General features: G+C 47.3%; 2 protein-coding genes across 11 annotated transcripts in view; one reads left to right on the forward strand and one right to left on the reverse strand.

Annotated features, from left to right (window-relative positions):
• Positions 1-115: 115 nt before the first annotated feature.
• Positions 116-16,274, reverse strand: ACTR1A (actin related protein 1A). Its single transcript, XM_019636404.1, has 11 exons — positions 16,144-16,274; positions 9,198-9,262; positions 8,200-8,275; positions 7,329-7,454; positions 6,394-6,518; positions 5,003-5,219; positions 3,736-3,828; positions 2,998-3,172; positions 2,833-2,894; positions 2,099-2,139; positions 116-1,916 (listed from the first exon to the last, which is right to left on the reverse strand). Exons 1-11 carry the CDS (start codon positions 16,189-16,191, stop codon positions 1,814-1,816), a joined length of 1,131 nt encoding a protein of 376 aa, XP_019491949.1. The 5' UTR covers positions 16,192-16,274; the 3' UTR covers positions 116-1,813.
• Positions 16,275-17,820: 1,546 nt separating this feature from the next.
• The window catches only part of SUFU (SUFU negative regulator of hedgehog signaling), a 100,695-nt gene continuing 92,519 nt past the window's right edge, over positions 17,821-25,996 (forward strand). For 5 of the 10 annotated variants that reach the window (XR_002123254.1, XM_019636443.1, XM_019636445.1 and 2 more), the window contains exons 1-2: positions 17,821-18,192; positions 22,231-22,365. Coding sequence is in view for 9 of the 10 variants with exons in the window: in XM_019636443.1 (XP_019491988.1) it covers positions 18,011-18,192; positions 22,231-22,365 (317 nt within the window). In the remaining variant the exon portion in view is untranslated. The remainder of the gene's footprint in view (positions 18,193-22,230; positions 22,366-25,996) is intronic. The other 5 variants (XM_019636446.1, XM_019636451.1, XM_019636447.1 and 2 more) reach the window with 3 other exon arrangements.

Raw genomic sequence — 25,996 nt, forward strand, 5'->3', positions numbered from 1 at the left:
GCTGGTGCAACAGTGCCCTCTAGAGGACAGAGTAGGCCCAGCCCCCACTTCAGATTCTGGGCCCACCACGTTTCCCTCTTCCCAACCAGCACTGACTAGACAGAGGCCCAGCTGATGTGTCTATTGGAAGGACTTTATTTAAGTACACTGGGCCCCACCAGGCAACGTGGTTTGTGCGAGGCTGTGAGAGGGACAGGCTTGGGCTAAGAGAAGGGAGGTGAGCTGGTTAAGCACACTGCAGTCCGCGGGTCGCCACATTGCTTTCACACACACCTGCTGCTGTGGCCCACACCTGGCAGGGCCTTTGGTTGTTGGGCGGCATAGGGAAGAATACTGCCTAGAACCTGGGATTGGGGCAGGTCTTGGTGTCAGGTGAGGGTGCCGGTGAACATCTGCTAGCCCCAGCTTTGTACTATCTGGGCTGAAGGGCCTTTGGACCACTGCCAGGCCAGCTCAGTCCAGGGTCGGCACCTGGCCCCACTGGACCCGCGTTGACAAACCTGAGCCCATCGGCTCCAGGCACTTGGGTCTGGCCTCCTCCTCCTTCACCAAACAAGTCCGAAGCCAAGATGGCACAAAAATCAGCCCAGATGGGGCCTTCTCATCCCTACAACCTAGCCCCCCGAGTCAGCTGGAGTGGGAAAAGGCAACTTGGTTAATTGCAGCTCTTTTTCCAGTCTTAGGGGAGCTGGATCCCCAACACCCCTCCTTTGCTAGGACCTCTGCCGAAGAGTGATTCTACCTCCTGTTTCAGAAAATCCAACCAGCAACCAGTCTGATGATTCTAGGACAGTGAGCACGTAGAAGAGGGAGAAAGAAAGGCTAACGGGAGTGATTTTAAGTGTAGCCTCAGATCCCAAATGGCCTCAACCTATGGAGACTGTCATTTACCCTTAGTAGGGAGTGGCGGGGTCCTGGGGGCTACACTAAGCTTAGGTGCTGTAAACATTAGTGTGAACAGGGCGACTGGTGGGCAGGAGGCAATGAGCTCCCTCTTCAGTCCCCATACTGAACAGACACTTCAATAAATAAAACTGTTTGAAGATGGCATTGCCCAAGGATGTAACAGGGCCTGGAGCCAACAGGCTCCTTAAATTCTCCCGAGACCCCCTGGATGGGGGCTGGGGGTTGGAACGTTAACTCTGCTGCCAATCTGAAGTAGCATTACTCCTGCCCTCCTCTAATGCCAAGTAGTCCTGGTCCCCAGGTGAAGTTGAAGGCATCCTGCCCTCTCCTGACCCCCGAGTCTCAATAACAGCCTTTGCAGCTGCCCAAACCCAAACTGCAATAAAAACCAGCCAGAACTCAACCCCGGTCCCAGTCCTCGGTCCATGATCAAGAGGCATCAAGAATAGAATGATGAGCAAGGGAGGCAGCAGCTGCCTTGGGCCTCAGGGTACTCTGGGGGTGGGGTGGGGGTGGGGCTCGCCCAGCCTAGAATGGACAGCAGCAAGGTCTCCTGGGGGGGTGGGTTTACCTCCCTCTGTCTCTCCATGGTAGTAAACATAGTCCCACATAGCAAGACAAAAGGCCCAACTGACGAAGGAGTGGGGCCCTCTGCCAGCACTCTTCCCTGTCAGGGGCCAGTTAGTGGTCAACCCAGGGCCTCAGGCCATCACCATTGTGGGTAGTTCACTGTCCTTTCTGGGCCCTGGGATCCCTGGGCCACACTCGCATAGGTGCACATACTCGTACCCACACACCCACACGCACACTCACACACACAGGCAGTTCCTCGCAAACACTCCGACTCAAGAAAGCGAGTTTTAAAGTGGAGTTAACTTCAGAGAGAGGTGAAGATGATGTCCCAACATTAGAAGGTTTTCCTGTGGATGGATCGGGCACCATCTTCCTCGTATTCCTTCTTGGAGACCCACATCTTCTTAAAGGTGTCCAGGGAGGCGAGGATAGAGCCCCTGGAATGGAAGGAATCCAAAGGAACATTGTGAAAAAGAGTGTGGATATGGGTATTTGTGGAGTCTGCCAGGCCCCATGGGGCCAAACCAGATCAGGCTTCTCTTTAAAGAAATGGGGGTGGGGGCGAGGGGTAATCAATGCCTTTGCTTCCTGTTCCACTCTTACTCCCAGAACTACTCACCCAATCCACGTGGAATACAGTCTCTCCTGAGGTGCAGATATCTGCAAGGGTGGGTGGAAAGAGGAATCTGAGACCGTCGTCTTCCCTTCTCCCTTTTCCTTCCAACCCTCCTCTTTATGGCGAACTCTCACTGCCCAATTAGCGGATGCAGTTCATACAACAGGTTTTAAGTTATGTCCCTGCTGGGCCCTGTGGCCTCTCTGGGAGTTATTATGGCCAGCCTGACACTCATCTTCAGAAGCAGGTTCCCAGCAGCCTCAAGTACAATTCCCAGAGAAGCTGGGGCAAGATTTGGCTGTGTTGGGGGCCAGCGGGAAGCAGACTCCGTGGTAGGAAGCAGGCTCCTTCATTTAGGATGCCTCCTTCCTCAGGCAGCCTAGCTCCCCTCAACAGTCACTAAGACGTTGGATGGTGTCATAGGGGAGCAGTAAAAGTCAATCTCCTGTCAAAGTTAGTTTCCACGAAAGACCCCATGAGGGGCTCTCAGCCTAGCACCCTGCCACCTCTGGGTATTAGAACTGTCCCCCTTTTGTAGAACTGGAGGGTGAGAATGGGTTCTCGCCTCTAGCAGACCTCAGGGTCAGTGTGGAAGCGAAGCTGCCATTCTGGCAGTGCCTGTATACCCCTGGCTGCCTGAAAAGTTTGGGCAGAGCTGGAGGGGAGGCCGTACCATGTGGCACTTCGGACTCTTGGAGGCCCAGTTCCACCCAGCCCCACCCCTGCCACACTCGTACCCTGATCTTCACGTCTTTTGGAGCCAGTTTCTTCACTTCACTCAGTAGCCTGTCACCGAAACCTGAATGGGCAGGAAAGGAGAATCTCAAGTGAATCTTCTGGGCAACTAGGTGTAACAGCATCTGGAAACTTCCAGGGGAAGGGCCCCAAGAGCAAAGACGAACCTTTGAACAGGGTGGAGCCTCCTGAGAGGACAATGTTAGAGAAAAGCGTACGCCGCAGGTCCATGTCAGACTTCTGGATAGCAAACACCAGCACCTCATGGATGCCCTCACTCTCCTCGCCAATCAGGTCTGGCCTGAACAGCAGCTCAGGTGCCCGGAATCGGGAAGGGCCAATCTGCAGGGTGAAAGGCAAGTTTCAGAGGCTGGGACTGGGACTGGGGCTGAGTCCCTTTGGCAATGGGAATGAAGAGGCATCTCTGCCCATCTCTTAGTAACCAGTCGCTCTGAAGGCCAGGCTCTGGAAGACTCCAAGTCAAGGGACTCAAGGAACAAAGATAGGGCTCCTGGGAAATTAGAGAGAGGAAGCTCCTATGTTTAATCCTAGCTCTGGCATTAATACATAGATTCACTAATTCATGGAAATTTCTTCCTATCAGTGGATGTTCAGGGAGAGGCAACTCACCCTATGCTGCACCCAAGTGGTTAAGGACAGAACTAACCACCCCCTCTCCTAAGCCCATCCTGACTTAGGAAAATGCCTCTGGTGCCTCCTTCCCTCCACATGGGAGAAGCAAAGTCCCTGACCTTGCTCAGTAGGAGATGGTGCTGTTCATGAGCTCCACTGCTCCAGGCAGGGGGTGTAAAAGGACTGGCACATCTGTCTGCAGCCTCCCCATGGGGAGTTCTGTTTGGGCCCAGAGCTTTTGGGGGCCTGAAGGGAGAGGTCCGGTTGCCTACCTCAATGGTGCTGCCATCAGGCAGGTAGTACTGAGCCTTCTCCGTCTCTAGTGTTTCGTCCTTCTGGGGATTTATGGATAGGTAGCAGGCTCTCTGCAGAACCAAGCATGAGTTAGGCGGGCAGGAAACCTGGTCAAGTCCCCGGGGAGTGGTGTGCTGCTGCAGAAATCTGCCCATCCCAGTGACTGCCCTAAAGGTGGTTGGAGCTGCTGCCCCAAAGCAGGAGCAGGAGACTTCTGTCAGCCTTCACTGGGTGGCATTTAGGATATGAGTTCCCATCTACTCCACCTTCCTAGTGGGCAAGCGTGGAAACTTGATTCTCTGGATCTGGGTCTGAGACTACAACCTAACTTTAGTCTAGACTCAGGAATCTTTCTTCTGTTCATATATGGTTCTGGACCCCATCTACCCAGCTCAGAGGTTTCTCTGGAGCCACAGGTGGAAGGACTCAGTTTACTTAAAAAGAAAAATGTAGGGGCTGGCCGAGTGGCGCGATGGTTAAGAACTGGCTTGGGATGCCAGAGGGCCCTGGTTTGGATCCCACATATGAGGGCCAGTGACACTGCCCTCCACAGCTAAGATGCTGAACAACAGCTCAACCTGGAGCTGGGCTGCCGTGAGTCGCCGGCGACGGCGTAGGCTGCAGCCCCTGTGGCAGTGGGTTGCCATGGGCTACTGTGTGTAGCCAGCAGCCAGCGTGAGCGGCCAGCAGCCGCAGTAAGCGGCCGTCCAGAAGCCAGCAACTGATCTGCCTCGCCTGGGAAGAGCGCAATGATGGTGCCAACTTGGGCCAGTGAAGCAACGTCCTCCACAAGTAGACTGAAGAACAAAACAACAGCGACTTGTCTGTTTCCCTTCCCCCAATTCCCCAGCACTGTTCCCATCCCCCCAATTCCCCAATTAAAAAAAAAAAAAGAAAAAAAGAAAAATGTATTCTGAGTTCTTCAAGGATGTAATGGAACATATGCAATTTGTACATAAGACATAAAAACCTAATGGTCACTGGTGTACCCATCACCCAGTTTAAGAAATAGAAGCAGCTCCCTTTCCCCTATGAGATGGCAGCATTTCGGGAAGGTGAGTCTGTCAGTGTCAGGTGTCCCAGCTGGAGATCACACAGCCACCACAAGGTCTGGCTGGGGAGAACAGAGCCTGACCCAGACCCCCAGGATGGGAACTTCGCCTCCCTTCACTCTAGGTCACAGAGATCCTGGCTGCTCTGTTCCCATTCCCTATCCCATCCCTGGGCCCACAGGGGAGCACTCACTTCTTTTATGGCCTTGACGATCTCAAACTCCGAGGATGAGTGGAAATCATAGCCCTCCTTACGCAGGTAGAGACGAAGGAAGCGAGAGACATCTCGGCCGGCAATGTCAATGCGCATGATTGAGTGGGGCATGGCAAAACCCTCATAAATGGGCACCGCATGGGTGACGCCATCCCCAGAATCCAGCACCACACCTGTGGTCCTGCCTGTGGCATAACTGAAGCAAAGGAGGCAAACCATCAATAACTCCTGCCTGCTCACTCTGGGAAGAAGCTCATTTCTTTTTTGAGATCAATGTCAGCTAAACTAAGGCTGGGGCTGGCCTTGCTCCGGGGGCCTTAGACTGCACTGAGCGCTAAGGAGGCCTGAGCATGAAGCAAGCCTTGAAATACCTGAGTGAAAGGAGCTGAGCCTCTCCAAGCTCCCTCCTCACTCCCAGGAGATGGCCTGACCTTCGGCCATTTTAGGGACCTAGGCTGAGGGGCAGTTTTCACTCTCTAGAGAGGAAAAAACTCAAATGCCTACAGGGGCCAGGCAGGAAAAGTAAATGAATAAGGGAAAATAAGAATATTTTCACTTCCACAAAAAACTAGCTTTCTCCCCGACATGGCCCTCTAGGTCTGTCCTTAGTTTTTTTCTCTTTTGGTAAAGACAAGAGTACAGACATATATTTATGTGATACGAAGAGAAAAACCCCACAATGTTTGATAAATAGCAACTAGCACTCTGCCTTCGTGTAGGGAGAACAAGAAGGATTCGAGTGGACTGTGTGGTGAAGTCAGGCTAGCAAACTACCTGCATGGTAGCTGCTATTTCAGTTCTAGCTGATTTTTGCCCTATAGGAATAAGGCCCAACACTCCAGATATTACCATTTTTTCAGAGAAGCCAGGAATTTGGATTTTGATAGGGAATCTCCCAATTTTTAAATGTTGGCTCTCAACTTTTTAATGGGGTCAAACACATCCCCTCTGCAGGTCACCAGGGTACAACCTTGGCCACAGACCTATCTCTGGTGTAAGACAGGCTGGGAGTATGACAGGAATGACAGGGGCCTGAAAGCAGGGACCATGCTGGTGTTTTCATCATGACCCTACCACCAGCCCCACATAGCACCTGGCACAAGTGGGAAGACTAAACAGAATACCTGAAGACATTACATGGGCCTTAGGAAGCACTGTAGCAGTATGTGGCTTTCCCAGTAGGAAGAGTGCAGAGCCTTGGGCGCCAAACCCACTGAGAGTATGAGACTGGGGGACAGCCTCACTACTCCCTTTCCCAGCATCTCTAACCCTTCCCTAGTGGGTGCTAAGTTGCTCTGACACAACCCAAAGGAGAGGCAACCTCAATTCTGCCAAAGGACTCCTTTCCTCTCAAGGGGCAGGCTACTCACAGGCTGAGCACAGCTTGCATGGAGATGAAAAGGGCTGGCACGTTGAAGGTCTCAAAGAAAACTTCAGCCGCTCGTTCCCGGTTTTTCCGTGGGTTTAAAGGTGCCTCAGTCAGGAGCACAGGATGCTGGTGAAAGATGCCCAGAAAGCAATCAGGACGCGGCTAGATTTCTACCCCACATTAGTGCTGTGGGAGAAGCTCCTGCGTGGCTGGCTAGAGAGCCCAGGGGACATCTGTCAGCCTCCCTCCAAAAGAAGGCAAGCTGGGCCTGTCAACTACCTCAGCTCCGGTCGGTTTCTCAACTTTCCAAATCCATGCCCCCTTAAAAGTCTCATTCCGTCCTCACCTCCACAGCTTTAGTCCCCTTTTTCCTTTAAGATTCTTATATAGGTCCCTGTATCTACCATATATCCCCAATTGTCAAGAAGATTTTGCTAAACTCTACATTTGGAATTATGATAAAAATAACAGTCAAAACATTTTCAAAATAGAAAATTAAATTTCAATATTGAACATACTTTTTAAAACAGAACCTATCCCTCCCCTGGAAATTCTGATACACCTAGTATGCATGTTCCTTGGTATTTCGGAGTTGAGAGTTACTTCCATAGATGTTAAAGAGTACAGGCTCTGAAGTCTGAAAGATGTGGGTTTGAATCCCAGCTCTACCACTTGATTCACTGGGTGATCTTGGAAACACTACTTGGCTTCTCTGAACGTCTGTTCCTGTTTGTAGAATAGAGATAATACTACCTACATCTCACAGGAATGGTGTGAAAGATTAAATGTGCACATGTCTGAAAAGCACATGGCCTGGTGCGTGGCACACAGTAAGACTCACGCTTGGCAGTTAACACCATCCTCCTCATCTCTGGGGTAGGGGTTCTGCCCAGCTCTGCACACCCCGCAGGGCTGATCCCCACACAGGACCCTCACCTCCTCTGAGAAAGTCTGCAGCTGGTCCTTAGAATAAACATATTGCCAGATTCGCTCCATGTCGTTCCAGTCCTTGACAATGCCGTGCTCCATGGGGTACCGGATGGAGAGCAGCCCCCGGTGCTCCTGGGGGCAGAGAGCAGGACATACAGCAGCAGCCAGCCTCTCAACTGGGCTGCCCGGTGGAACCTGCTCTTCCAGGACTGGGAGTTCCCACCCTACAGTCCTCGCCCAGGGCTAAGAGTGGGCACCCATTCTCCAAGTCTCCAACTGTATGCTGCAAACTGCTCTCCCTGACCAATCAGCAGGCAAAGCAGAAGGCTTCTGCTTTTTCATGGGCCCTTGGGTGCCCCTGGGGCAAATGACAGAAGGCACCCTGCTCACTGCCTGGCCCCAGGACATAATCTCCTGGCTCCCACCTCTGGGCTTCAGGATTTGGAGCCAAGGCTGGCAACTATGATTATTGTTCTGCTTCTAGAGGCTGCCTGAGGGCTCTGCCAAACTCTGCTAAATAACTCATCCCCACGGTACCCCAGCCAGAATCTCCCCCTAATCTCTTTTGCCATAAAAATAACCAAGCCAGTCAGTTTGATCACTGGTAAGGTAGTGACAGAATACAGTGACAGAATACACATTCTATAGATTGGTCTCTTCCCCTAAGTGGGGTTTGATATTTTCTCTCCAAAACCAGAGGCTGCTCCTGGGACAAATAGACGGATGAGGCCTAGGATAAGAGAGCCAAAGGGAAGATTTTAAGAGGAAATTGCTCCTTTTACTCATGGTTAGGTCACACTGTTGGGACAGTGCCCATGTGAAGAATAATGAAAGTCCTCCACTGGCTTGAGGCTTCTTTGGTAGGACTGGGAATTACCTCAGCTTTGGGACCAATGAAGATGTCGCCTTCGAGGGCTCCCGCCATGACGCGAACATGCTTGGGTCTGCCCACACTACAAAAGAGAGTGGGGAGGACCAACAGTTTTCATTTGATGACAGGTCACATGACAACACAGGAAGGATGTACAGAGGCATGTACTTAGATGGGAAGAAATCTACTCAATTCTACTGTGATTATCTTTGAGGAGTGAGGTTACAGTTGATTTTGATTTTCTTCTTTCTACTTTTCTGCATCTCCCAATTTCTACAATGAATATGTATTAAGTTATTTGTGTATTACTTCATATTTTAATTATATTTATATTATTTTATAAATTATTAAAACACATTTTAGAGGATTCAATACCTCTAGTTCTCTTTCCCCAAAGTATGTGCAGACCAAGAAGAACAAGGAAACAAAATTTTCTAAATGAATGGTTAACTCAAAATTTTGAGTCTCCTTAGCTCCCTGTCCAGGCCTTCTACTAAGTAAAACTGCGGTGGTGTAACTGTGACAGATGGCCTTCTTCCCTCGCGCCCCCGGCCCGTTTAAGCCCCTTCCTCAGGCACCTTCTCTTGCCTGCAATCTCTCTGCCTTAGGAGGAAGGTTGAGAAATGAGTTGAGAAACTCATTGTCACTAAAATAGTAGGTATGGTTTAATGTTAAACCCCATCCTGGGTGATAGGAGAATTTTAAAAGACGGTTCCATAAAAAGGCAGTCATCCAAAGCAAAGAGTTACCAATGACAATATTTTTGGCATTAGATAAAATCAAATTTTAAAAAGAGGTCTCTTGCCGATGCCTCTCAAGTTGTACCATGGAGGCAACCGTTTTCTTTGCTTATTCCAAAAGCCAGCTCCTATCCTTTGCTTGTTGTTTTGGGCGCTAAGGCTGACCCAAACAACAGATCTCTTCTCCCTGAAAGACAGAGGGCTGATCCTATAACATGGCTGACAAGCCTCCAGGGCTTCTGATTAAGCTACAGAATGACTTACTAGTTTGGAAAGCAGTATTTGGGGATCTGATCACCAGCAAAACCAGCTTTAATCACACCGGATCCCTGAGAAGAGAGGAGAAAGAAAAGTCAGAAGTATCACAAAAACAAAAGGAGATATATTATCATGCAATATGTATAATATGGTTTCATTTTTTGTAAAAAGAGAGAGACCTTATATTTGTGTATAACATATCCATTTATATAAGCATTTGTAGACGAGTAGTGAATGCATGCCAAAGGTAGGGAAGTGGGACTGGGGATGTTGAGAACTTCCACTGTACACTCAAAGTATTATTTGATTTTTCTGTATTCTTTGACTTTTCTACATTGAACATGTTTTACTTTTGGCATTAAAAATAATATTAATAGGGCCGGCCGGGTGGCGCGTTGGTTAAGAGCTGGCTTGGGATGCCAGAGGGTCCTGGTTCGGATCCCACATATGAGGGCCGGTGACACTGCCCTCTACAGCTAAGATGCTGAACAACAGCTCAACCTGGAGCTGGGCTGCCGTGAGTTGCCGGCGACGGCGTAGGCTGCAGCCCTTGTGGCAGTGGGTTGCCATGGGCTACCGTATGTAGCCAGCAGCCAGCGTGAGCGGCCAGCAGCCGCAGTGAGCGGCTGTCCAGAAGCCGGCGACTGATCTGCCTCGCCCGGGAAGAGCGCAATGATGGTGCCAACTTGGGCCAGTGAAGCGACATCCTCCACAACTAGACTGAAGAACAAAAGGACAGCAACTTGTCTGTTCCCCTTCCCCCAATTCCCCAACAAAAAAATCTTTAAAAAAAAATAATAAATAATATTAATAAAGAGAGGGAAAAGAGAAAACCTGAGAAGAGGAAAGGAGATAGAAGCACCAAACCAGCCAAGGTGGGAAGAGCGCGTGATTCTTTCTATTATACCACCATGGGATGCTCTTCACCTACTCTCCCAGCTCGGGCCTGAACTCTCCCTCCCTGTCCTCCAGGGCATATACGACAGACACCATGAGCACTGCCACGCTTGAAGCTGACTCCAATGGAACACACGGTATCTGGTTCTTACTGCAGGGGCAGACCACTCTGCTTTGTGGGGCTTTGCAGTTACTGGTTTTTTTACTATGCTTTGTTTTACTCCTTGGTCTCCAAATGATAAAGAGCAGGGAAGCCCTAAAGCACTGTCTGAGAAGAGACCCAACATTACAATCCTGCAGCTCCAATCCTCGGCATGTTGGGTGGGGTACCCAGAAGAGAATCAGACTTCTCCCACCAGCCTCTGATGCCACCCAGGGCCCAACCAAAGTACACGCTGACTCTAGACACAGGTACCAACTCCACGCAGGACAGCTGTCAAGGCTGAATACTGCTCGCAGATACACCGTGTTCTCTTCCCTCTTAACTGTTCCACCACCACCACGAGACACTCTCGTCCTTCCACCCCAGCACAGTTTGCAGTTAACTGGGACAAGCCTTTTCCTGTGATGGAGTGTGATATTTCCGGAACCCACAAAGCAAGCAGGAAACACATCAGGAGACACTAAATAGCCAAGGTTTTACCTTTGCACCAAAGGCTTCCCAGCAACACCCCTGGTTCCCTCCCTGTCTCTTATTCCTGCTTTCCTATGGGATAAGGAGTTGAGATGGGCCATCCTGATGCCTGATTCTGGAAACAGAGGGAGGAGGTAAAAAGTGATTGAAGGACGACAGGGAAAGCAGTAAGTTCAGCAGGATAAGCCAGTTCTCTAAGACAGCAGGAAACTGCCAACAGAAAAGAGAGAAAACAGGAGACAAGTGCAAACTCATTGCCTGGGCAGAATTGCAAGGATCCTGGAAAAGTTGCAGCTGTAAACTAAGCTGAGAGGCTAGGCTGCGAAGGAGGGAGAACTATCCTACTGCAAACTCAAGAGCTCTGGGACGGCAGCATGGATAGTGAGAACAGTGCTGTACAAAGAACTCCGGGAACTTATTAGCTCAAGCTTCCTATTTGCTCACTGCCTTCATCTGGGTGTGGTGGTGCCAACTGACTTACGGGATCTCCTGGCAAAGGCTGAAAACAAGAAAAGTAAAGATGAGACCTGTACTTCAGACTCTAGATGTTTTTAAGAGATGATTTTTCTGGATATTTTATTTTTAGTTTACTAACAAAAGGACTAGAGTCTGAGTAACAAGGCAGATTAAGATGTTATGTTCAATTCTTCCTCTCTGTCCTCTCAGCAAGAGTATAGAAGGCCAAGTTCAAATATCATCGCCTTTCTCCTGAAGAATAGTCCCCAAGTGGAATTAATTATCTTCTTCCTATTATCTCATAAAATCGCCATTACCTGTACCACTAGGTAGCGTGAATTTCATTCTGCTTTCTATTTGACTTTATGGTTTCCATTTTTCTCTCTTTTCAGCCCAAGTTCCTCGAGGTCAGAGATTTTATATATCAGCGGTTTCTGGCGTTTGCAGGGTACTCAAATAGGTTCTGGCTGACTAAAATGAAAGTCAAGCTCAAATGATTGACGGACGAAGTCTAATGTATGAGCAGCTGGAATGCCAGAAGCCCCAGGCAGTTGTACAGAGAAGGCCAAGGCAGTGTTGGGAATAATGCACAAGACCCAGGAACCAGATCCAGCTTGTCCCTGCAGCCCCACGAGCTGGCCTGCCAGGCCAGCAGCTGGGTGAAGAATGGGTGGGGACAGCGAGGCAGTTTCCTCCTTCTGTGTTGCCAAAGTCAGGCACTAGGATGGCCAGGCTCTCTATTCTGCTCAAGCCATACCATGATATCATATAAAAGGGTCATGTAAATTTCTTTAACAGTATTTATAACTAGGAACTGTGTACTGGCGAATGGGCTGCCACTGTGTTATTCACTCTGGCAAAACCAAGTAAACAAATACCTGTAGAGGCTTTCTGAAAAAGTAGTCTCATTAAGTATTTGATTTTTGAGGACTCAAATCTGCCAGCCACCACTAACCATTCACTCTTCTCCTGATGCAGGAAAACAAACAGCAAATCCCTTAGCAAGGTTCTCCCAGTACCTGCTGGCTATAGGCTCCGTGGCTTGGGTGACCGTCATCCTAAGCACTCTTGATTATTCGGGATATGCCCAGGTAAGAAGCTAATTGTCTCCTATTTTACAAGTGGGAAAAGGATGCTGAGAGGTGGAGCCTTAGCTTCTAGGACACTGGTGGCCCATTTTGGCCCAAAGACATATTTTGTTTGGCCCACAAAGTACTTTTTTAAAAAACAACTTAATTGACATAAAATTCACACACCAATTTACCCATTTAAGGTGTATAACTCAATGGTTCTTAGTATATTCACAGAGTTGTACAATCACTACCACCATCTAATTTTAGAACTTTTTCATCATCCACCCCAAAAAACTCTGTACCCATTAGCAGTCACTCTCCATCCTTCCTCCCACCCCCAGCCCTTGGCAACCACTAATTTACTTCTGTCTCTACAGACCACAAACTACTTTTACATTAACTTCTGGCAGTTAAACATTGGAGCCTGCATATGAAATTTAACATTTCGGATTTCTCTTGAAAAATCAGGTCTGGCAACACTGGACCTGCATTCCTGCATGGGGACAACTGGCTGAAAAGCAGAAGCAGCTGGCCCTTTGGTCAGGTACGCTCAGTGCTCCTTCCATGTTCCTCATACCACCTTTAAGGCTATCCTCTTCTCTCCCTTTTTAATGTTCCTGCTTGGCCCCTGCAGGCATTACATTTAAGATCCCTGTTCTAGGCATTCCCAGCAACTCATTCTTGATAGTTCTCCTTCCACATGGTATCTGACTTCCTTCTTACCCGCAGAGCACCTAGCTTGGTGTGAAGTACATCCTTGGCTCTCAAAATACACATAATTGAACAGTGAGTTATTTCTACAAGTCACCTCCCCTTCACACTTTCTGTCAAGCTAGGGATGGATTCTTGCTGAAGTTGTACAACCAACAGCCTGGATGTCACATTGCCAAGTGGCCATGTTAAACAAAACACTGACTTCATTTCTTCAGCTAATTCTAGTGTCTCTTAAACTTAAGTGAATCAGCGTATCTTAAGGCTGATGACGAATTGTAAAAAAAAAAAAAGGACAATTAGTGAAATTTGAACACTAAGTGAATATTTGATGATCGTAAGGAATTATTGTTAACTGTTAGGTTTGGTAATAGTATACGAATTATGTTTTGAAAAAGTGTACGAGAGGGAAGTGAATGGGAATGTAGTTAAAAAGGTTGGCCAAGAGTTAATAATGGTTATAGTTAGGTGACGAATATGTGGATGTTTGTTATACTATTCCCTCTCCTTTTGTTTATGTTTGAGATTTTCTATAATAAAAAGAAGAGCTGGCAAATAAGATGCTGGCATTTAAGTAAAAATTTAAAACACAAATTGTATACACATAATGTATATACAAAATCATGGCGGGAGCACGTCAATTTTATGATTATGGTTGTTTCTGGGGTAACTTCTGGAACAGAAAGAAAGGATGGGATTGTGAAGGGGTACAAAGAGCTTTCAATTAGACCTGTAATGTTTTATTTCCTAAAAAACAAATCTGTAGCAAATATGGCAAATGTTAACATTTGGTGGGCACATGTTAACCTATGGAGATGTAAAATCTGCTAGATACATTATTCTCATAATATAAAGTTGGCTCAAATATTTAAAATGATTTTTCCTATCTACCTTTCACTTTGAAACAAAACTCGCTAAATGTCAAACAGCAAGAACTACCTAAGGCCCCAAATATAAAAATGTGGTTCAGTAAATCCTGATGGGAAAATTACTTAAGTTTCTCCTACTTCACTTTTTGCCGGAATTATTGGCAAAATAAAGGAAATGCTTTCCTAGAGAAAAAAAAAAAGTTGGTTCTTTAAATCTTAAAACTGAAAATGCACCACTGCCTTGATGCATTTTAAATACTCTACCAAGAAAGAGAAAGGAGGAACGAAGGAGCATTAGCTTAAGTGACATTAAAGAAAATGAGGGGGAGATGGAAATTCTGCCCAATAATTCCAGAAGCAAAGGATTTGGTGGGATAGACACACTGTCTCTTCATGGCTGATGAAAAAAAGGAAATTGCTAACTTTTTAAAATTATGGAAGAGTCAGATGCAGCACACAAACAAGGTGAAGACAGAAATAGTGGAGTTTCTGAAAAATCAACATCAAGAACAAGGAGTCCTACTCAACCCTGTGCAGTAACAAAGTAGGGTGCCCCACCCCATCCTTTATTTAGGGACATGGTTGTTACTGTGATAGAGATATTCAGTCATTCATCCACCCACCCACCCATCAACGCAATGAAAAAACATTTATTGAGTACTCAGTGGTGCCAGAACCTATGTACTCTGTGTGTGGAGGGAGGTGGGAAAGGGGAAAGTAATGAAAAATGAAGGGATGCCATCTTTTCCCACAAGGATTTAATAGTGTAGTGAGTGAGTGAAACAAACAAAATCCTCCCCAAAATGATTTGCCTTATTGAACTCAACCTCTTGCTTTTCAAGGCAGAAGCCATACCCCTGAAGAGGAGAGCTAACAACAAAAAAGCACCTTTTTATGAAAAAAGTGAGGAACCTGGAATCCAATTTCAATTTGAGTCTTGGCTCTTCAACTCACAAACCTGGGGGTTTGAATACTGTTATTTAACCTCTCCAAGCTTCACTTTCCTGCATAAACTGAGGATAATCATTCCCATCTACCTACCAGATCTGAAGCTTAACACAGATGATGCAAACGAAAGGACCTTGCATTTGCCTAAGGCCCCAGAGGGCTGGGTCAACAGAGCAAATCTGACAGTCAGCTTAGGACAGAGGGAACTGGCAGTTTTGCCTCAATGGAGGGACTTAGAAGGAGCACAGAAAAGGTATCAACCAACTTCGGTGGGATCAAACCTTTAGGGGAAAGAAATGCCGTTGTTTTACAATTGTCTCCCTCCGCCCAAAATAAGAGCAATATTTAGATTCTTTCCATTTGTCACGATTGATGCCTTGGCGTGGGGGAATGGAATAACGGATAAAAGCACTGGATTTAGTGCGACCTTGGGCTCACTTTACCTTTTCGCGCTTGTTTTCTCATTTGTAAAACGAGGATCAAACGTCCTGCCTTAACTATCCACCCAGTTTTTGTGAGGATCCAACTCGAAGGTACGAGTATGTGAAAGCCCTCCCTAAGCGCTAGAGCGCCTGGCAAATATCATGTAGGTAATTCCACCACCCCCCACCCCACCCCCAGCAACTAGGCGTTCCAAAGAGGAAGGTACCTCCCTGCTTGCTTTGTTACTCTTCTTTTTCTCGACCTTTACTATCGCTGTAACTTATAATCACAGAAATAACTGAAATTTGATGGCCATTTCTGACACCACATTCTCGGGCCCTACCCAGATACACCGCCAAGCCACCCGGCCAGCTCCGGACAGAAGGAAACAGCACTACTCCACCCGCGGGGGAGCACTAGCCCATCAGGCCCTACCACTAAGAGTTCCGGAAGCCAATCCCCACAGTCCTCTTGCACCGTTCCTCCCCTTAAAGAGGTGAAACGCTATGGCGGCCCGGAAAAACGGCAAGGGCGCAAGCCAATCACTGTAGAGGGCAGTCCTCATCAGGCACGGCTCAGAGGCGGGGTCATCGGTCAAGACGGACAGCCAGAGCAGCCAATAGAATTATCGGAAACTGGGGAGGGGTGGGTGCCGGGCGCTCATACAGCGGTTAAGGCCCCTCGAGCCAAGGGCCCAAAGACCCGGCTCGGACTACAGCTCTTCCCTTCATCCACTCCCAAGTTCTCCATCCCATGGTTGCTGGCCGGCCGCCCTGCCTGCGGACTATGGGTGGAGAAAGGACGGAGGCAGCGGCGGCTGAACCCGCCTGACAGGCCGGACCAGTGACAAAGAGCCGGCGGCGCAGGCTTGAAAGCCGGAAAGCGATCCCTTCGGGGAGGAGAGCATAAGTCCCTTTAGAGATAGGGAAGACGAAACTCACGTTGTCGATCACAACAGGCTGGTTGGCGATCACATCGTAGGACTCCATGGCAAAGGAATCTCTCCTTCCGAGGAAGGAACTGCCTGCCGGGTCCGCTCCTAGCGCCACTGACACGCATGCGCAGTCTAGCCGCTGGTGCAGGGCGGCCAGGGAGCGGCCCGACCTCGCCTCCGAAGAACTACAACCCCCAGCATGGCTTGCACCTTCAGTTAGAGGGCAAGGCAGCTTCGGAGCCCCACCTAGTTTAAGAGACCGGGCGTTGCGTTTCCGACGCGCAGTACCCTGGGCTTTGTAGTTTCCATAGATATAAATAGACGGGGATTCAGATTGATGGTTGTATTGCTCGCTTGGTTCTGTAAGGATCCCGTTGGAGGGATTCGCAGCTCATACTGAAGTATTTGTCTGTAATTTGCTTTGGATTGGTCAGTAATTCGTAGATGTTTGGATTTGACAGATCAGTCCTGCCACTCCCTACCACTTCCGGACAATATTAAGGCTACCATGTTTTTATTTGGGTCCACAAGACATTAATAAACATCTATCACCACCACACTCTAATAAAATAAATTTAATACACACATACGGGGAAGTACATATTTCCAGAACAAAGGAAAATAAATTGCATAAAATTTGCTATTTAGAAAAAAAAGTACATTTTCATTGCTTTTTGCATTTTTTCTGGATAGGTGTAAACTTTGCAACAGGCTAACATCGGTCTGAAGACTGGCATTTGGAATTATTGGTATAGAATTGACATTGCTGAGTGAGAAAATAGAGGTGAAAAGTCGCTGCTTTCAAGTGATCTCAGTGCATTTTTCTCTAGATTATTTCCACCGCTGCTTCAAGTTGCTGGGATGCTTTTAGTCAATAGCATTGCTGGCCAGGACTCCTTTCTATTCGTCTCTTGGAATTTCTTCAAGATTATTGAATGGGAGACATTACTTTTTGAAAAGTTATAGTAAACAGGAAAATAATTTCCAACCCGGTGCCTTAGGAATTAAAAATTCTCCCAGTTACAGAGAGTCAGAGTAATGGGGAAGGGCGGGCCCATAGTAGATAATGAATATTGGTGTTTCTCAAGACAATCTGCATATCTCTGCCTAAAACACAACAAAGAAGAGATTGTCATCATCACTAAAAACATTTATTAAATAATTACCAAGTCTCTTTAATTGATCCTAGTTTGCCTAACTCTTGTTACTTTCTGTCAGAACTCCAAAATAGGTATTTTGACATACGACCCCTGAGTTTGGCAGTGTTAGTGTCAGTCAATACGGTTAGTGGACATTCAAGGGTGTAGGAAACATTCAGATTTATAATCTATTTAAACTAGTGCCATATGGAGGAATGAATCAATCCATTGATAAACTTATGCTTAAATCCTTGTTAGCAGCATGTCAGCCGACCAGTGACAAGACCTTTGTCAGCGCACTTCCCAGTGCTTACGTGGGACCCTAGCACCTCAGAAGGAAGCCTCCACATCTGTATTTAAACCTGGGTTCCTCCTAACACTAGGGGGAGGCCAAGAGCCTTGAGACACCACTAACACAGGGAGAGGGAGGCGGGACCTATTGTCAAGGCATGCAGTCACCTGTGACTGACGCAGACATTAGCCAATAGAATCGGGGATAGGGCGCGCCGGTGCCCCGCCTCCTTGAGCGCCCAGCGGCCCCCCAGGCAACCTCTGGCTGTCTCTGCCGCGGCGACGGCCTGGGCGGACGGTGCGCCGTGCGCAGGCGCGGAGCCCAGACCTCGCTGCAGCCCCCATAGCCTAGGGGAGTCGCACCCACAGGGTCCGCCCGCTGGCGCGTCAGTGCTCTCCCGCTCGTCTGCCCTCCCGGGTTCTCCCAGCGCCCTACGCGCCCGGATGGCGGAGCTGCGGCCTAGCGGCGCCCCCGGCCCCACTGCGCCCCCGGCCCCTGGCCCGACTGCACCGCCGGCCTTCGCCTCGCTCTTCCCTCCGGGACTGCACGCCATCTACGGAGAGTGCCGTCGCCTTTACCCTGACCAGCCGAACCCGCTCCAGGTTACAGCTATCGTCAAGTACTGGTATGCCCTGGGCCGCGCGAGGAGACCAACGGGGCAGGCTGGGCAGGGTTAAAGCACCGGGGGCGAAGTAATTTTCGGAGGAGGAGGAGAAGAATGGTTAAAGCACTTGGAAGAAGGGCTTCCTGCTGCGAGGGAAGGAGTTGTAAATGGGGACAAAGGGGTTAACGGAGTCTTGGGTAGCGAAGGGTTAACGAGGGTGGGGAGGTTGAAGGGTTAACTGGGATTAGGAGAAGAGAGTGAATTGGGAGTGTGTGTAGGAGCTGAGCGGAGAAAGATAGGAGAGTGGGAACTGTAGACGTGGTGAAAGGAGGGGGCGCCTGTAGGGGGTCATTAGTGGGCGAGGGGAAACCAAGGGGGGGGGCGGCTGAAGTGAGATGGGGGAGGCGAGGCGGGGCCTGGGGAGCAAATGAGAGGGCTTTGGAGGAGCGAGGCTGGAGGAGCTCCGAGGGCATGAGACTGCACAGCGTAGGGGCAGGTCTGGGGACCCGGGCTCTCCTGCGGGTTAGAGGGGGGCAAGTTGTGCACGTTATGCTTGTGAAGAGATGAGGAGGAGGTCTCCTTTTGATACTTGCCCAATGAGCTCAGACATCATATCAGTGCCATGCTTTTGTGTTTGAAGTTTCACGGAGCAACTTTTCCTGATAAACTTTCTGCTTACTCTGCACAGTTTTTTTTTCATGCAGAGCTTCCTCTGTCTCTGCAGCTGCTTTGCTTTAAGACATTAGCTAGAATAGAGGTAGGGTCAGGGAGATCCATGGTTTGGCTGAGGATGGAAGGGGACCACAGTAAATGCTAATGACCTGGGACTTGGACAGGGAGGAAAGAAGGCAGTGAAATGTTGAGGAGCTTCCTGGCCACAAGCTTCAGGATTTAGGAAGCCGTTTCTCGGGGAAGCTGAGTAACCCTCAAGTAGCTTTGTTAAATCAGACCTGTTTACAGATGGGCTGCTGTTGGGGTAGAAATGGTCTTTTCCAGTTTCTCATTCCTGTTTGCAACCCATTTCTTCTTGCAGCCTCTCGGCAAAACTGGTGTTACAGGGACTGTGGAAAAGAGCCTGTCTTCATGGTCTTTCTGGACCAAAAGTTGACTGAGGAATTGATTGAATCTGTTAAGAACCACATTCATGCAGGCACTGTATTAGATACTGCCTTCATTGAGTCCTGAAACACTGTTCAGGCAGCTGCTTGTGATGTGGCCAAAGGGGCAGGTAGATCCAAAGAGGGAAGTGCAAAGAGTGGATGTCTCCTCTGGAGATGGCAGAAGCTAGGCTATAGGACTGAGGGCAGCTAGCTCCCTGTGTCGAAGGGAGCATGTAAAGAGACTGACAGTGTGGAGGGCCTGGGGACCAGCCATCTGCTCTTTAGGGAGGCCATGGGGAGCAGCCTGCCTCTGTCTGGTAGCCAGGAGGAGGTGTGGCCAGCGGTACAGTTCTCTCTGGCAAGCAAACTGTTCTTTGGTTGAGAGGAGTTTTTGAAGAGTGCTTCTGAGTGCTTATAGTAGCTCTTGATGACTTAATTACCCATTCTAATTGCACCTTCGTATTTAAATATGATTTGTGATGAACTATATTGGATCGTGTCATGAGAAAAGTGGGCCTGGCTCTGCCATGCTGTTTGTTCAGGCCTCATTTGAGTGTAAGGAGAAATCCATTCACAGACTTGAGCAGCTGTTTTTATGTCACCCAAGTGGCCATGAGGATAGAGTTGTGTGGAAAAGGTACTGAAGCACATGCAAAGGACTAAGACTGGTTTGGGCAACTGTTTTTTTTTTTTTTCTTCCCCCTGCAAGCTTGTTAACCAGGCAGGGCTTATCTTTGAGATGGACTAACATGTAATGACGAATGACGACGATTGTACAGCACTCTGTGAAACTAGAAATGCTGCCTAGATGCAGAAAAATGTAAGAGGGAACTGGCTCTTTCTAAGATTTGGACGGGTTTGCATAGTTAAGATCCTGAAATTAATTCATCGATATCCCTCATGTTTGAGATACCACAAGGCCTCTTCAGTTCTCATGGCAGGATGATCAACCCAGGCTGCCTGAGTCTGGCTGTGGTCTAGGGTACCTTGGTATTCCTTTCATTGTGACAGTCGGGTGGCTCTTAGGGTAGTGGACTAGCTAGCAAGGAATCCTGACTGAAAGCTGAGACTTTAGTGAGCAGGGAGTGGAAGCAGAGGGGCAGAGCCTATACCTTGAGGCCACTCCAGTCCTGCAACTGCCCTGGGGAGGGAAGTCAGATGTTCAAGGTATGAAGTTGAGAGACGCTCTGGGTCCTTGAATAACACATTTTTCTAAGTGCAAACTATGATTATTTTCTATGTACTCATCTACTTCCCATCATGTCTCCAAGTAAGTAGAACAGGACACTCTGCACTTGGGAACTAGGATCTTTTTGTCTGACTCTTGGTCATTCCCTGCAGTTGGAGTTTTAAGGTAAAGCCTCTCTCCTTGATGCAGTACCTCCTTGGACACTTGGCCAGAAAGGGCTGCAGTGGTGTGGCAGATGGAGCACAGAACAGGGAATGCAGTTTTGCCACTTGTTGCTGGATGGACCGAGGCTGAAGGAGGGGCAGGACTGGGAATATTCAGTAGGAAACTGGAGCAGATATGGAGCCTGTCGTCACTGCCATCTGTTCTGGGGTTCTGCAGCTATCATGGGGTCCTTCCAGGGATAGCTACCCTTGTCTTTCCTCCCTCCCCCGACAAACCTTCCTAAATCCGACTGGTTGTGGGATTAGTCGATTGATTTGGCAAAATCCAAGTTAAAGAAAGGCATGGGGGTTTGTCCCTAAGCTATTTGTAGCGACTTTCTTTCAAGTTCTATAAATAACAGCTTTCCTAGCAGAGAATAAGGATTTCTACAAAGGCAAATAATATCCTAGCAAAAGAGGATGAAACCAGACCTACTGGTTTTAAATAGTGTTTAAATTGTGTGGCACTGGCATGCTTGCTGGGATCACACGTAACACATCTTTTATTTGGTTGTTCGCGTTCCTTCAGCATATGATCCCAATTGCAAAGCGCACTCCATCAATGTCCCAAGGGCAGGCAAAGTTTTTGCAGCCTGTGGAACAGTCAGATGTCCAAGGCAGCTCAAATGCAGAGTGTTTGTGGGCTAAATGCAGACTTCCTTCCGCTGATGGTTTCCATTTCGTCTGTTTCTCAAATTTACCAAACTTCCCTATCCATTCTGAAGAAAAGCAGGATTTTTTGAAAGAGCGCTAATTACTTTACTAAAGGGAACCCTTATTGAATTAAATCCTTAGAGTGAGATAATGACTAAATCTCTATGTTAGAATTATGGGGGAAGTTTAATATGGTCCTGAGAGGCCCCAAATCATTTCGTGTTCCAGCTCTACCTTCGAGGCTGCAGTCTCCGGGGGATCTCCTCTTGCAGATAGATGCAGGCCCTCACAGGATTCTGCAGTTATCTGTGCAGAGCTGAGCCAGCCTAAATTTGGCCTTTGTCACTTGCATGATAAAAGACCAGCTTTGCTTTGTGGGGTGTGGGTAGGGGTCTGGAGGCATTGGGTTTGTTTAGAACAAACTGTAATTAACATAGGGCACAATATAGTCTTTCAGGAATTAGCTGTCTAAGAGGCGGGAGTGGAGTTGAGCCTCTTCTTCCAGGAACAATGCCCTTTGGGGGTGCTCAGGATGGCCTTTCTACAGAGGCCAATTGGATTGACTGATGCACCTCTTGCCTTGACATGTGGAATGTTTATAGGCACCAAGGAAGAGAGATAATCCCTGTCAACCCCATTTAGGATTGGTAATTTGAAACAGGAGGAAGCAAAGGGGGCAACCACCCAGTCTGTTTTATTTCTAAAAGAGGTCCTACCTGTTGAGGATAGGAGAAAGGAGTCTGTTGTGCTTGTGGAATTGGGCAGCCTCCAGTTGCCCGTGCTTTGGTCTTATCCCAAAGAGGTGTGACCTCCCTTCAGAATGGGGCCTTTAGGTTTGTAAGGCAGAGCCCCTTTGCTTCACACTGTCTGCTTTCAAGCTCACACTGACAACCCTGTGTTTTGTCTTTTGCAGGTTGGGAGGCCCCGATCCCTTGGATTATGTTAGCATGTACAGGAACGTGGGGAGCCCTTCTGCCAACATCCCCGAGCACTGGCACTACATCAGCTTCGGCCTGAGCGATCTCTATGGCGACAGCAGAGTCCATGAGTGAGTGTGTGCCACTTGCCCACCTTCCATGTGTCCATTCCTTAGCCTTGAGCCTTATTTCTGAGGTTTTCCTCAGCAGAGGTGATAATGTCTTAGTCCTGTGTGGTTGGCACTTCTCAGGTGGAGCGTCTGGGTTTCTGTCCTCTGCCTGTATCTACTCGTGCTGAGGTGGTCCATGTCAGCACCCGCGCTCTGCTCAGCTGGTGTGGAAAAGTGTCTTTGATGAGCGAGAGTTCCAGAACTCTCAGGTTTGTCCAAGCTTGCTCTGGTGTTTGAGCTCAGAGGTCAGGCAGCATAGCTATGATCCAGACCTTGTGTTGATGACTTTCAGTTTACTTTTTTTCCCTCTAGCTTATTAAGAAAAATTTTAAGTATAAAGTAATATTGAAAGAATTTTATAGTGAACACTCATCTACCCATACCTAGATTCTACCATTAACATTTTACTCTGCTTGCTTTATCACGAATATATCCATCTCTATCCCTCTGTCCATCATACCTACTTCCTCTTAATGTGCAGTTAGTGATCTGTGCTCAGATTAGCCACAGTACATTTTCTTATCCTAGTCTGTCTTTTGCTGCCCTGTACACTTCTAAATCCTACTTGCCTCCCCTACTTCCATCTATAATCATCAAATTTAAACACATTTGAATATTAAAGTAAATGTAATCAACCTACTATTGAATTAGCTAAAACAGCAGCAACAGTAATAATAATAAAAGCTAACATTTGTTAAGCATTGATTATGAGCCAGGCATTCTTCTAATCACATTATATGTATATATATTAATTAACTTTATTTTTAGCACAACTGTATGATGTTGGTAGGTACTAATATTTGTCCCAATTTACAGATGAGGAAACTGAGACACAAAGAGATTCTATAACTTGCTTCAGGTCACACAGCTTTGAATTGGTGGAGCCAGGGTTCTAATGCAGGCAGCCCAGCTCTAGAGTCCATACTCTTATGACTACGCTCTAGTGCCTCTTAAACAATTATATCACATACTCTAATAAGCTACTATCTATAATTTTAAAAAACTATTTTTCCATCTGTACTTTTTTGAGGAAGGGATTCTTTTCTTCAATTTAAATGCCATCTTTTCTCTCTCTCATTAGCATGGTTAATCAAGAACTGATTCTATTTCTATTATCATATCCTCTTCTGTTTTTGCTTTTCACTCTTTTTTGCCTCTTGCACACATCCTTTCGGTATCTTCATGTTTGCTGCTTAGTGTGTGTAGGTTGAAAGTAGCAGGGCTTTTTCTGCCCTGCCTTAGCATAAGAGACTGGTTCTGGAGATGATGACATGAAGATGAAGAAGATACATTTATTTATTTATTTATTTATTTATTTATTTATTCGTTCATTCATTCATTTATTCATTCATTCATTTATTTATTTGCTTTGATTTTAGTTCTTACTGTCTTCCATATTATTGTATCAAATGCTTTACAATCTTATCAGATTTTATTGTTATCTCCATTTTATAGAGGAGGAAACTGAGTCCTTTGAGGGGTTAAATGGATTGCCTGAAGTCACACATCTAGGCTGTATAAAAGAGTTATGATTGAATTGAACTTTCTGAGTCTAGAGTCTGAGCTCTTTTTTTTTTTAAAAGATTTTCTTGGGGAATTGGGGGAGGAGAACAGCGTTGGAGAATCAGGGAAGGGGAACGGACAGGTAGACAAATTGCTGTTTTGTTCTTCAGTCTAGTTGTGGAGGGCGTCACTTCATTTTCCCATGTTGGTATTATCATTGTGCTCTTCCTGGGTGAGGCAATCGGTCGCCGGTCATTGGTTGACCGCTCATGGTGGCTCATGGTGGCTCACGGCAGCTCTTGCCCGCTGCCGGCCGCTCATGCTGGCTGCCAGACACTCACGTAGCTCACAGCAGCCCACTGCAGCCCCGCTGCAGCCTACGCTGTTGCCGGCGACTCACAGCAGCCCAGCTCCAGGGTGAGCTGTTGTTCATCATCTTAGCTGTAGAGGGTGCAGCGTCACTGGCCCTCAATGTGGGATCCGAACGGCTGCCCTGCTGCTCAGAGCTGGCGGCGAGCTCTTAACCAGCTGAGCCACTTGGCTGGCCCGGGAGTCTGAGCACTTAACCATTGGGCTATACCACCTCCCTGATCAAAGGCGCAACCCAACTTCCTCTTTTCCTCTTATTAAGCTCAGAGGACTAGGCCTCATCTCCTCACTGATTATGTGTCAGGAGTAATGCCTGGGCTTGCCTTTACAGCCTTCTAAATGGATCCATTGCAATGTCAGCAGAAGGCTTTGGGAACAGGGAATTAATCTTGCCTGAACGGGGATCCTGCCTTACAGTATTAATAATGGAGACAGAATAGCAAACAGATGCAGGGAGTAAAGGGACTATGCTGGATTTTAATTTATATTCTTAATAAGAAACTGCAGAAGGTATTTAGTGCAGCTAGCCTGTACGTTTTTGTTGACAGATTTATAATAGTTAAAAGAATACCATTTCCTATGTGGCTTAAAGATTCTTACAGTTTACTTGCTTATCAGGTATGGATCCAAGGTCCAAAATGATATGAAGAACACTACTGAGAAAGCCCCGTATTTCAAAAGGGACAACCTCAGTTTGAAAGAGAGCCTTTCTTACTGTTTTTCCTAGTTTACTGGTACCTCTGTACATGTGTGTCATTTCTATATTTCTAAAGCACTTTGATATTTATATGTCACTGACAACACTAGTGAGACCTCCATTTGGGCTTTCTCCTCACCATTCAGGTCTAGTGTTTTCTGGTATTATATCCTGTCACTAGAATGACATGGGTGGAATGTTCTTGGATATTTACCCAGTTCTGGTCTATATTGCAGAAGTCAAAATTACCTTTGTAATTGGCCTTGTGCTGGTGTGACTGGTCTCTTCTCGATCCTGGTAAGTTTCTTGAAGAAAAAGTTTGCTTTTCCAATCATCTCATGTGATGAGGCCTCTTTGAAACAGATTCATAGATTCTCATTTAATTTAGTGCTCAAAGCTGAGGTCAGAAAGGTGAGTGTTCTGCCTTCCAGCTGAAGTGCTCAGACGTGTTAAATTGGAATTATGGCAAATAAATCTCTGGCAACATTCTTCTTCCATTGTGTTTTGTCTTCTCATTCAGTGGGAAAAGGGCAGAAGCATTGGTTCACTTATTTAACTTACTTTTGCCAAGCACCTATATTGTACCAGGCATAGAACATCATAATAGGTGTCTTGGGAATAAAATGCAAGACATAATTCCTGTCTCAAGGAGCTCATGTTCTCGAGGGGAGATGAACGTAAAGAGATGGGTAATTATTACTGGGTAATAAATGCTACAATCCATGGATGTAGAACGTGTTCTGGGAGCATAGTGGAGTGAGTGATTGTTAGGCTGCTGGACCTGAAGAAGCTCCAGGGAGGAGGTGGAGTTTGAGAGGAACCTTGTAGGCAGGGGCCTGGGGTGAGATCTGCAGCCTGACACTCTAGGTCACCAACATTCACTTTTAGGAGTGAGAGGCTTTAAAAATCTTCTAGCCCAGTATTGCCAAAACTTCTAGTGCTGCCTTCATAATTTTTGCCACCTGTAGGATATTATCTTCTTTTTTTTTTAACGAAAGTATACCTATCTTTTTTTTTTTTTTT

The sequence above is a fragment of the Hipposideros armiger genome, unplaced genomic scaffold, assembly GCF_001890085.2.
Source record: "Hipposideros armiger isolate ML-2016 unplaced genomic scaffold, ASM189008v1 scaffold_28, whole genome shotgun sequence".
Classification (NCBI taxonomy): domain Eukaryota; kingdom Metazoa; phylum Chordata; class Mammalia; order Chiroptera; family Hipposideridae; genus Hipposideros; species Hipposideros armiger.